The sequence below is a fragment of the Anarhichas minor genome, unplaced genomic scaffold (genome assembly GCF_050575085.1).
Source record: "Anarhichas minor isolate MPS153535 unplaced genomic scaffold, ASM5057508v1 ptg000041l, whole genome shotgun sequence".
Classification (NCBI taxonomy): domain Eukaryota; kingdom Metazoa; phylum Chordata; class Actinopteri; order Perciformes; family Anarhichadidae; genus Anarhichas; species Anarhichas minor.
The window spans coordinates 7319187-7331349 of NW_027466487.1; the positions used below are offsets into that span (position 1 = coordinate 7319187).

Sequence of the window (12163 nt, forward strand, 5' to 3'; positions counted from 1 at the left end):
TTTGACTTTCTCCAAAAAAGATTTATTGAACAGTTTTCTTGTTTGCAGCTGCGACCTGTGGAAAAACATAAAAACATCATGAGGCATATTCATAAATTAAGTCGAAGAGCAGACGAGGTGCTGCAGTGCCGTTCAAACTTTTGTCGTCTTCAAAACAAAATCCAATTACTTGCTGTGAAAAATAAAAATAATAAAAGGTATTGTAATGGTTCATCATGCTGCCTTAGCGTTTGTATCAATAGCGATCAAAGAAAACTTCCCATCTGCTTAATATTCCATTTTCTTTACTTCTAAATGTCGTACCACAATATTGACTTTGAACAGGAAATGTGCAACTTAAGGAAGGAAGATGCTATCAAAATGCAATTTCATGGAGACTTGAGTTTGGGGACACAGTCACGAGGAGAGACCGTTTTCTGTTTTAGTTGCCGCCAAAAACACCACGAGTAGTCTACCGAAATGACATGCAGACTGCTCCGCTTTCAAGAGGAGAAAGCTTCAATCTCTTAAAAAGCCGTCAGAAACTACAACCCAGAGAGGGGACTCGTGAGGAGGCAGCAGAGCCACATCAACATGCTTCGTGCCAGTCTGTGCAGCAGGTAGGCGGGGCCCAGGTCTGCTCATCTGCATGCTGCTCATTAGCATGGGTAAACAGGGAGAAAACTGGTGCCATACGGCAAACTTGCCAAGCATGAAATTCCCTCCACATGTTTACCCCCTTTACCCTTGGATTATCACAACACTGCTGCCTCTCCGATGATTTTTGACAAGACCCAACTGCGATTTGTTTTTAAGTGAAGGCGAACAAACAATGCCAGTAGCGTGCCACACAAGACTCATAACTCACTTGGCTGGCAGAGGAAAATTTGCCCAAGGACAAGCCGTGCATGCCGAAGTGACACCGGGGCTGTGTAGTCCCATAACAGACAAGGTGTCGCATCAAAGCAAAGGGATGGCATTTGTGTGATCACACACACGCTTGCGGCACAGCCCGGAGTGAGTCTTAGCGTCACATAAAATGCCAGTGTGACAAACGCAGTCACCAAAAAACAACCTTTGCCTTGCCAGAATCAGGCTGCGAGGATATTCGTTCAACAGCTCGGGAGCATTTAAATTCTAGCAGTAGGTTAGACCAGGCTGTAGCATACATACTAAAACTCCACAGCACAATGGTTACCATTCAAAGCAGTGGCAAGTCAACTCCCCTTCTTGTTTTTCATTATTGAGACAGTAGGAAACAAGTAAAGGGAGGAGGAGAAGGGTCTGGTGGATTTAGGAAGATTGTCTTTACCGTTACCAGAGACCTCAGCTGCATTTAGGAAATGCCATTACTGCAACAATAACACAACTAAGGCCACAATCAGACTACACATAACTCACTTGACAGAACCAGGTTAATCTCTCAATGTCCTGCATGAGGGTCGGTGTGGCTCAATTTGCAATTTGACCTTTTTTTGTACAAGGGTTACAAAGCTGAACCGAAAGCAAAGGCACGTTGAAGGTGTAACTGGACGGCAAATCTGTTTTGTGTTACAACACCATAAGTACAATAGTGCGTGTAAGGATTTGAAGCAAGACACAGGTTCAGTGTATTACAAACCGTATCGCTCATTAGTATTCATACAGATCAGTAAATGGATTCGTCCCGTTTCAGATGCACACACTCGGAATTACATTGTCCTCGGGTAATAAACATCTTTTAAAAAACATTTATTTCACAACCAGATTCCAAACCCCTCCCACTGTTTGTCAACCTGTATTTTATTTTCAGTCATGCTCAGTTTGTCAGGAATCTAAACATCATCTGTGTACCACAGAAAAGTTTAAAGACGTATGTAGAAATGCAGATAACAGCAAGCGAGCGTTTCATGCGTTTTTGGGTACACTACTACAATAGCATTAATTACTCATTCATATGTACTTTGATCAGTACACTGCAGCAAACAGGAAAAGTTATGACTCTACATATGATTTGGCTCAGACTTTTTTCCAGATCTAAAGTACTCGCATAATTACGTTACTTTTTTGAAGTTCAAGATAATTATTGAAGACAGGTTAGTTTCTCACCTGACCAGCAATTCTATCGAGATCTCTGGTTCCCTGGGCGGTAAGTCTGCGACCACTGAAAGAAATAGAGAAAGAAATTAAACAGGAAAATAAGGGAACATAATAGAATACACAACCTAGTCAAAAATCAATACAAAAATGCTTACACCTCCAATAACTACTTAATGCCACATTGACCGCAGTATTAAAGTTAGGAAAAGCCACATATTGATGTACCGTCCACACACGTTGGCAAAATCACTCATCAACCTCGAAACAAAAGCAATTCTAAATGGAAACTGTTCCCGTTTTAACTAAATAAAAAAAACAAGCTAATCAATCCCACAACAGCGAGATTACATCTTTATTGCACTCGCAGAGAGAAATTCAAGCGTTTGAATTTAGAGAAGTCAGTCATCAGCGTTGCATTAATGGTCTGTTTTACATCACGCTTCTGCAGAAAGAAACATCGCAGTATTGCCAGCGTGAGTGACTGCATGTGTAGAGCGGGATGTTAACTATTCCATGCCCACATTAAGCCAAAAAAACCCACCACATCATGCACGTCTAAACTAATATTATACATACTGACTTACAACTAGTTTGATAATTAATTTATCCGTTTATTACGCTGATTAATCAGAGAAAAAGAAAATGTATTCTTGCATTTAAAAAAACAAAACTTAGCCCGTATCCTTTCGTTTAACACTTTTACAACAACAAAAATAAATTAATTACCTGATTAAAGGTTAAATTAAAAACCAACAGACAGAAATACCTTCGGTCTGTTGTCTGTGAGACTTAATCTCATAACGTAGCCCAATTTATCAAATATGAAATTAACTAACAACCATTTTCAAAATGGTTTTAAATGTAATTGATTGTTGCAGCCCTAATCAGAAAAGGTTGATTGGCAAGTACGTTACACATACAAGGAATGTGGCGCGGTAACGTATACACGGCTCAGATTAAAAAACACAAAACCTCTTCAAGGCCATGCTGAACACAATCATGTCTGAACACTAAATTGCCACTCAGCCTACTTGCAACAAAGAAATAATCAACATGTCTACCTTTTAATGCCAGATCCTATCTAGTGGATACAATGAAATGAGGGACTCACCCATTGGGATCCTTCTCAACCATCTTCAGCAGCTCGAGGGACTGCAGCACCTTACGGGCCACGTTCTTGGATCCTACACTGTAATGGGCAGGGCACACACCGTTCCTCTGGCGACTTCCATAGATCTTGGTCATGGAACCGACACCAGCACCTCCACGGAGGTACAGATGGCGGACTGTGGATGCTGTGGGAGCAGAGGAGGTGATGGTGTTATGATGCAGCGTCAGTAACTGTTGCTTCGACTCAAGTGTGCTCTCAACATGGTAAAAGAGAGTATTTTGGGGGAATGGACTTGCATCCTCAGTAAGAAATCAGGACAGGAAATTTAATTAGTAGTGCAGTTTCATATTTCGTAAGCAAGGCATTGGAGGATAAAGAAACTCTGAACAACTTGTACATCACCAAGCAGTGAGTCTTAATCACACATATAAATTATCTTCCCATCAGAATCTTTTGCTTTTCATGCACCATCTAAAAAAGTCTGAATGCAAAAATATTTTGGAATATAAGCCCTGGTACTGTCATCTGTAGTCATTAGGCGTCATGTCTCAATGGCAGACAAAGTAACAAACACCAAAACTACGTGCATGACTAGACATCACCAGGGATGTGAACCGTTAAATCAAGGTATGTTCTTTACATAGGCTGTCAATCATTCCAGAGATTGGAAAGGCATTCAAAAAGTCACCATTCAATTGGGTATCAAATCACAGCAGGGGTTGTGCTGACATTTTTGGAGCAAATAAGCCCACGCTGCACTCAGACAGCCACTACCATGTGAACTTCTAAACATCCCTCTAGTGACATCAAATGCAGAGTCAGTCAGGGAGGCAACAGAAGCTTCCAACACCAGCATGTGAATTAAATGTTGTATTTCTAGTATCAAAGAGGAAATGGACAGATTGATCAAATAAACAAATCTTTGGACTTACCGGCTCTGATGTAGAACCAGTTCTCGTCACTGGGGGCCAGCTCCTTGTGCTTACCCAGCTTGACGAGGTCCACCCAGTCAGGCACCTTCAGCTTTCCTGACCTGGAGACAAGGAGGGAAGTGTCAGCGTGTACTAAACCACTAAAGGACCAACTATGGAGGAGCTCTCAACATACACAGCACGATCACAACAGAAGAGGACTCAGTGGAGACAGTCAAGTGAACCAGGTGAGGTGAAGATCAACAGTTACTCAAGTTGATGGCAACTACACTCGTTATTTTAAGTGCAATTAAACCTTTGCAAGTATAAAGCCAATAATATATCAAAACACATACTTTAGCATAAACATGTAAAAGTGATATTTCTCATTCACAACTATGTTAACACAAGCACTGCACCATAGATGAGCTAATAGCAACAAGTTACAAGATATTTTGTGGAGTTGCCTCTTAGTACAGGCTATATTTTTGACTTTATACATTTGTTTTCAGCGAGACATTCCGTTTATACAATGACTATATAGTGTTGCTGCTTTAGATACAATATCCAGCCAAGTTCTAATCAAAACTTTCAATTCTAATCCACTTTACATGCTGGGGGAAACCAAGTCCACTGAAAACTACATTTACAATATGTTGCCCAAATGCCAATAATAAGCGTGTAGAAAACATTTACTCACTTCTTCAGGAAGGCCGACAGGGCACGGACAAACTCCTGCTGGTTTACGTCTTTCACCGTGACACCCGGCATCTGAATAAGATGGGAGACACGTTTCAGTGATATTAAAAACAGTACAGACACACTGGAATAGACTGAGCTGGTTACTCATTAAGTAACGCAACAGCTTCTCTGTTCTTTACGGGATGCTATTCACTGTGCGGATGAAATAGGGTGTTGTAAGCTAACATTACACATAACATGCGAGAGGCTTAACGACATCAGTTTTTCGGAGTTATCACATCCGACTAAGATGTGTGGTGTGCTCTGCTTAACTACTAACGTGATTACTAGAACCGAAATGCCAATTTAACAATATAAGCACCAAACCAACAATTATGTGCCGATATACGTGTCGAGATCTTGGTTACACGCGTAGCTTGTAGCAAGGAAATAAGCGCTACTTAACAAGCTAACTTTCACGGACCCGTTACAAGATGAGCCCAATTTAGTCGTGGATACTGGCCATTTCTAACCACTTAGCTTTGATCACAGTGAGGTTACCCGTCGTAGTGATATATATTTAGGTAATGTACACATTTCGGCAAGAAATAAAAATCTAAATCGGGCCAGCTAGCCACTAGCTAGCAGGCCACAACGCGGTAGCATGGGGGCAGCCATTACAAACAGAGCTACAGTGTAACCGCTTCATTCTAGTAAAATCGTTGTAAAATGAAATAAAAACGTCCAACAACCTCGCGTAAAGCTCAACCAATTTGTTAATCTGTACCTCATATCCTATATGACCACGCTTCTGGGGAAATGCTTTAGATTTTAAGCAATTTATTGTCACGTAACAGAGGAAGAAATCTAGCGCTTTACCTTGCTTGTGGACAGCGAAGGGAAGAGGGTGGAACGGGGTTTCCAAGTGATGTTAAAACGGGCAAATCTCGTGCCATTACGCGAGACTTGAGCGTTGTTTTTCGCATCGCTGCCGCTCATCACATTTCCCGAACACATGATAATAGTGAATGAGCAAAACTTCGAGGGCACAAAAAAAACGAGAGGCACAGCACAGACCAAATTTGTTAATCTTTCACATTCACTGAAATATAGCTTTTGTTGTCTTATTACCTTGAATACATCTAGATTTTTAGATATGCTTTTTTTAAACGAGAGGCAAACAGCTTTGAGACAGGCACATTCTGGTGCCACAAGTATAGGTTGTATTTAAACTGGTACACGGAGAGGAAACATTCAATCCAACAGTGTTTACGAATCATGGTTCTGCTTGGGTAATCTGTATTCCCCCTTCCTCTCCTCCTCAGGTCCCCACTTCCATAATCAACCAACAAACATTCTGATGTTGTATTTAAAATTGCAGCAGGCAGAGGTTACTTTGCAATTCTCTGTATTTGATTTGTATTTTGGGTTTGTTTATGTGGGGCTAAATTGGGCTCAGTGTGCCGTGCCTGGAGTTTGGCCGTTTTGGCAGACCGTGGGAGAATGATTTGTAGTATGATATGCTTGGGTGATTTTTTGGAGATATATGCACATTCTCCAGGCCATAACTGTCAGCCCTGCAGTTCAATGAAGCTGATTTGCATTTAAAAAATAAAGTGAACAGTTTGAGGACGCAAAATTAAATTCTTAACCGATTTTCAATAGAGTGGCTCCAGGCTTTGTCTCTAGTTGTCAGTGGAATTTTATACATTTCTCTGTTTGCTGGAGCGCATTATTGAATGATCTACATAAGATCACAGGAATAACATGGATAATGTAAAGTATAAGCCTAAAGGTAGATTCTTGATTGAAGGCAAGTATTCCCCCTGCAGGTACCCAAGCCATATTTCATACACCGTTGTTGTCTGCTTATTTTGTTTCATGGAACGATGCCTAAATAAGACTGTAATGTCGTCGCTCATCTTTATCACCTCCAGCTCAAATCCACTCCATCAAAAAGCAAATTACCTTCGGAGTTAAGCGTCACCTCTTATTTTCCCGTGTCTCTCTCCAATTAAGAGGAAATGTGAGGAATCTCAGCAAATGAGCAAAAAAAAAAACAAATCGGTGCAAAGAATAAAACTTATTTCTGCGTATTTGTCCATGCTCATATGTGCATATGTGCCATATTTACATTTTCCCCAGCTGGCAGTGGTGGTGTTGCCCTTTGCACATCTCCGATGGAAAGGGCAGCATGCTCCAACATTGACACAATTGATATGTTTGCAGAGACAGGAGAGAGAGATAGAAGGCAGGTGGATAAGCAGAGGTTTATGAATCAGGTTTATACTCTGTCAGTGGGGGCAGACAGTTTAGACTGAGTGAGAGAGTGAGGGATAGAGATCCTGGAGGGAAATAAAAAGGCAGCAAAGTCATCCAGAGGATAGATTACAGAGCTTTGTATAAACTATCTGTGTCATCATTGGGCTTCACAACAGGTAACTGTACCTTTTTTTTTATCCATAATTTACTTCTTTGATACCACATCAACATCCAGGCACCACTGACTTTTCAACACTCTCAAAAGCCCTGACCATGCTGAAAGGCTTGGCCCTATATCTTGGATGTTGTTTCAAGGAGCTTGATTGAATAATTGAGGCAATTAATAACACTGGGAGTGACCAGCCACCAATTTGAATTGAAAACTCACACGAGGTGGATTAAACTCCATTAATTACTTCACTAAATCAATTTTGCTGAGGCCCTTCAAGTGGTGAGACAGGAGACTACTGTGTAAAGTGATTATGAAGATGTATAAAGAGGTTATTTCAGCCAGTCACGATTATTATGGGAAATGGACGACTAACACCGAATGTTCTGAAAAGGTCAAACTAATTACGTGGAATGGACAGGTGTCATATTGCTCTGGCAAATCTGTTATTTCCATATCCACCCGTTCCACTTCATGCAAGACTATTTTGTTTGAAAATGCACTAAAATTAGCTGTCAATCATTTTTTAAACAATTTGCTGGAAATTACTCACTCGGGAGAGTGTGCGCTTGTGTGATTGAGTGCGAGTGTTCAAGTATTTACGCATAACTGTCTAGGCCTATTTGGGTTTCAGAGAGTGTGAGTGTGCGAATGATGCATGGTGGGCCGGAGGGAGAACAGAGGCAAAACAAAGACCAGCAAAAGAGGAGAGATAGAGAGTGTTAACACTATGTTGCCACCCAGCTTGGTGCTTGTTGCTCTGTGTTTGCATGGTGCTCACATCCTCAGTGGAGAAGTTCTGTCAAGTCTGGTCTGGCCTGACCTTTTCACTCTCCAGGCACGTTTACAGCTCTCCAATACCTATCAAAATATCTACGCTCCCCCTGCCCGTCTCTCTGCCACGAGCATAAACTTTCATCACATTTTCTATCCTTCCACATCTGTGCTTTCTGCCTCTCTTGCTGTGTGTTTTTAATATTCCGTCCCTCACCCCTATGTTTAACTTCAAATTTCCCCCACCCTTTGTCACTCCGTTCTCATTTGTATTCCCTCTATTCTTTGTCCTTCTCTAAGTTTGACCATTACTTTGACAATGTAAGTTAACGCTGCAGGGGCAGTCTGCTGAAAGAGCCAGGTGGGAACATAGGGCAGGAGCGGCAACTAAAGTGGGAGTGAACAAGGCTGTATTTGCATAAGCATCGATGCATTTCTTTTGCTCTTTCACATCATTATCAGTAATGACATTTTAAACTGTATCCTTTGCCTTTCTCAGTCTGTCTCTCTCCCTTTTTTTATCTCCCCCAGACATGGAATTCATGTGGCTGTACTCTCTGTGCCAGTGCATCCTATCAGTATCTGTAATTGTGGTGAGTGTGAGGTTGTGCATAGCTGTCAGTGGCAGTGGTAGAGCGGCCGACGTCCAGGAGGGAACCCAGGGGGTCAGGCTCCAACCCGGGAGCGTCTCATGCTGTCTTCGGCTGTGCTTGGGCTGGGTGGGTGCTGTAGGGGGTGCACTCGGGATCCCCGTGAACATGTTGCTCAACCTGCGAACCCCACAGTGTCTGTACACGTGCATAACCTTGGTGTGTTGCCCCCTGCTGGTCAGGCAGTTTACCATGTTCCTGTTAATGGCCCTAATGCTGGATGCCCACCTGCAGCATCACTTGGCGGACAGGTGAGTCTGGAAGAGGGTTAAATGAGTTTAAGCAGAGTAAGGATACAAATCAGTGCAATCAAAATTTAATAGTAAATGTCAAATGTTAAGATAGTACCGATTACATACCTTATATATAATACATACGATATTCCTTTCAAATATAATAAAGCATTACATACTGTAAATTACAATGATGTACACTGTTTTAATAGTATCTTCTAGATGTGTGGGTGAGGGGGGATATGTGGGTGGCAAGAGTCAACACTTTCAAGCATGCTTTCAACAATAAAGCAAGAAAATCAATATGATAAAAAAAAAGCAGCAAACATGTCAAGATGTGCCTCTGTATGGCGTGCTGTTACATCGATATAGGCTGCTCAGTGATCATAAGGTAGCTTTTTATCACACACTGCTTATACTAGCCTTCTGAGAGAAACAGGGGTGAGTAAATATCAATAGGCTCTGAGGCTCTTTGATATTTGATAGACAGTGACCTACAAATCCAGCCTTCAGCGGAAGAGAGACAGTTTTACATATTTTTTTGAACCAGTTAGTGTACACCTCGTTCAGAAGCAGATTTCCTACAGAAGTCAGAAAATAATTTCTATTTCGGCATTGTGACATCTTGGTGTCATTGAGAAGCGAGCGCCGAGGCAGTGCAGGATTGTAGAAACTGCTCGTGCTCATTTCATTCTTTAATATGTCCACATGTTTTTGAATGCCAGGTACTCCTCAGTGATGACCCGTCAACGAGCTCTCTGCGTGGTTCTGCTCTGCTGGGTGGGCTCCGTTCTGTCCTCCTTCGCCCAGTTCATCGGTTCGGACATCCTCGACACCTGGAGAAGTCGCGGGACTGATCCGGGCACAGCTGGCCTCGGGCTGTATGGCAACTGGACGACCTCTTTACCCTATCTTACCCCTTCCCCGCCCCCTAAGTACCACCATGACCGCAAGGTCATCGGGAAGTACCTTCCATACGGCGGCTTCCTGTCAAAGTTTTACGTGGAAGACATGACCAACTTCACCTACGCTGAGATTCACAGCAGCCACTGGGGAGTGTGTGCCCCTGACATCATTCTCAGCCCACAGTTCCTCGTCTATGTTCATGGGATGACAGTGTTCATGCTCCCCTTGCTTTGCCTGCTGGTCATCTACCTTGACCTGCTATGCATCAAGCCCAGGAAGACTCCTTTTAGTCATGCAGACCCCCCTAAACATGACTCCTACCGGGTCCGTTCCCTGGCTTTGTCCCTTTCACTTTTAGTTCTGCTGTGCCTGCCGCTCCACATTATCCATGCCCTCTTGCTTTTTACCCCCAACACCAATCTTCCTGCCTGGGCTCATGCAGTTACCGGGTTCCTCTTCCAGCTGTACAGCCTCGTGCCCCAGATTCTCTTCACTCCTCCCAAGAAACAAGTTGGAGAAGACAGGGCATCCTTTCCCCTTTCTGTTGCCCACCTTCCCCCTCCAGCAGCATCCAGAGGGAAATCTGTCCGTATGGCTCTGTGTGAGGCACTGCAGGCAGTGCAGGCAGCTCCATGGTCTTCAGCCAAACACTCACTTAAAGCCAAAGTGTTCCCAGAGGTCTGAATTCTTCATAATTGAAGAAGCGGGCTGTTGTTTTCCACATACACTTGTCATCATCTTCAAAGCAATGTTCCTTCCGTGTTTTGTGTGCCTGAGAAAAAGCAAGTGTTTGAAACAGCTTGTGGACTAAAGAAGAATAAATATAGGCATAGCATATTCCTGTTTCTTGTTTGCCTGTTAACTAATCAGCAACCTTGCGCACAGAAGCCATGAATAACTTGTAAATGAAAAGGCCAGTTAATTATCAGGTCCCACACCAAATGTCAGTGAGAAAATGAAGTCTCTCGGTGATGACTACTATCCTGATCACAGATGTCTGTTTTCTTTGACTGCTCTTCCTGTGGGTCGTGTTCTAAGCCCGTTCTAAGTCTCTGCTAAGCCAACCACCAGTGATGTAGATACTTGTGACAGTGTTTAATTAAACATTCTGTAAAAATGTGGTCCAGAGAGGATGCAGCATCGTAGGGAAAACATCATTAACCAGGTTATGACACAATCTCCATGGCTGTTTTGATTAAACTTGTAAATACATCGTGATGCACTCGTGTAATAAAAAGGGCCTTGCTCACTCTAATTGGATTGTTCATCTTGAACCGCGTTGTTGAAATCCATCTCTTTCTGCATGGGACATTGACATGACATTTCTCTTTGTTTTTCCCCCTTCTCTCCCTTTCTTCTTCTTCTTCATCTTCTTCTTCGTTTCTCTCCCTTACTCGCAGGGTTTGGATTTGTTGCTCGCAATTTTCGTCTACTGACTACTTTCCAGCTCTTGCCACAGATCTTGTGTCTATTTTCCATTTATTCTCAGACTCGTTATGTTACTTTCTGCTTTCCATCTCCTTTGTATGTTCTCAAAGAATACACAGAGTAGCTACAGTATGTCGAACAAAAAAACAACAAAAAAAAAAATCCTGACTGGAATACATTATTGATAGAGAAATCTGGATAAAAAGATTTTCCCCAGCTTCCCTGGCGTCTGCCCATTCAATTGTTCTCTCTGCCTGAAAGCTCTCTGCTTCCTGATTGTGGGCCTCGACACACTCAACCACCTCAATCAATGCCGCATGCTCTGCTGCCATGCTGTACACTCCCGCTTGCCTCGCTTGGGTCAAAATGCTAAGACCGGTGAACATAAGCTGCGTTCACCATCCTCAGGTCATCAGGGTTGATTTTACAGATGGATAAGACTGTGTCTAATCCACCATGTAGCCAGCAGAATTATAAAGAGTTTGTGTTTGGATGTCCTGCTGCAACTCGTAGAAATGAAATATGACCGTCATAAAAGGGTCATAAAGCGGGAATTATCTAACGTGAACCTGTTCCAGGAGGTTAAACGGTCAAACTAGCATCAGGGAGCAGCCACGTGAGTTATTCATAGACTTCTTGCTGTCATTACTGGCGAGGTTATGCCACATTCCCTGTATATCATAAACTGGGGAGGAATACGACCAACTGTTATCTGGCTCGTCCCAATGTCATTCTTGCTTATGTCTATTGATTCGATAATCGTCATCTATGTTCACAGTGGTGGTCTGATTATCACAAGGTCTAGCAGCTCAATTGTATCATTGTTGTAGATAATGGCCGTAGCAGTGACGCCGTCAGCATCTACCCTACAATCCTTCCTGTGAAATAGGATTTGATTGAAATCTTTCTTTGTAGAAAACACACAAAAAGTGTTTGAACTAGAAACTTTTTTTTTGTCCTGTGAGGAGAAGCACAAATAA

General features: G+C 42.5%; 2 protein-coding genes across 2 annotated transcripts; one reads left to right on the forward strand and one right to left on the reverse strand.

Annotated features, from left to right (window-relative positions):
• Positions 1 to 5720, reverse strand: rps19 (ribosomal protein S19). Its single transcript, XM_076109154.1, has 6 exons — positions 5641 to 5720; positions 4781 to 4851; positions 4102 to 4202; positions 3170 to 3353; positions 2068 to 2122; positions 1 to 55 (listed from the first exon to the last, which is right to left on the reverse strand). Exons 2-6 carry the CDS (start codon positions 4849 to 4851, stop codon positions 23 to 25), a joined length of 444 nt encoding a protein of 147 aa, XP_075965269.1. The 5' UTR covers positions 5641 to 5720; the 3' UTR covers positions 1 to 22.
• LOC142969314 (adenosine receptor A1) lies at positions 4636 to 11010 on the forward strand. Its single transcript, XM_076109153.1, has 2 exons — positions 4636 to 8867; positions 9575 to 11010. The coding sequence occupies exons 1-2, from the start codon at positions 8500 to 8502 to the stop codon at positions 10437 to 10439; spliced, it is 1233 nt and encodes a 410-aa protein (XP_075965268.1). The 5' UTR covers positions 4636 to 8499; the 3' UTR covers positions 10440 to 11010.
• The last annotated feature ends 1153 nt before the right edge of the window (positions 11011 to 12163 follow it).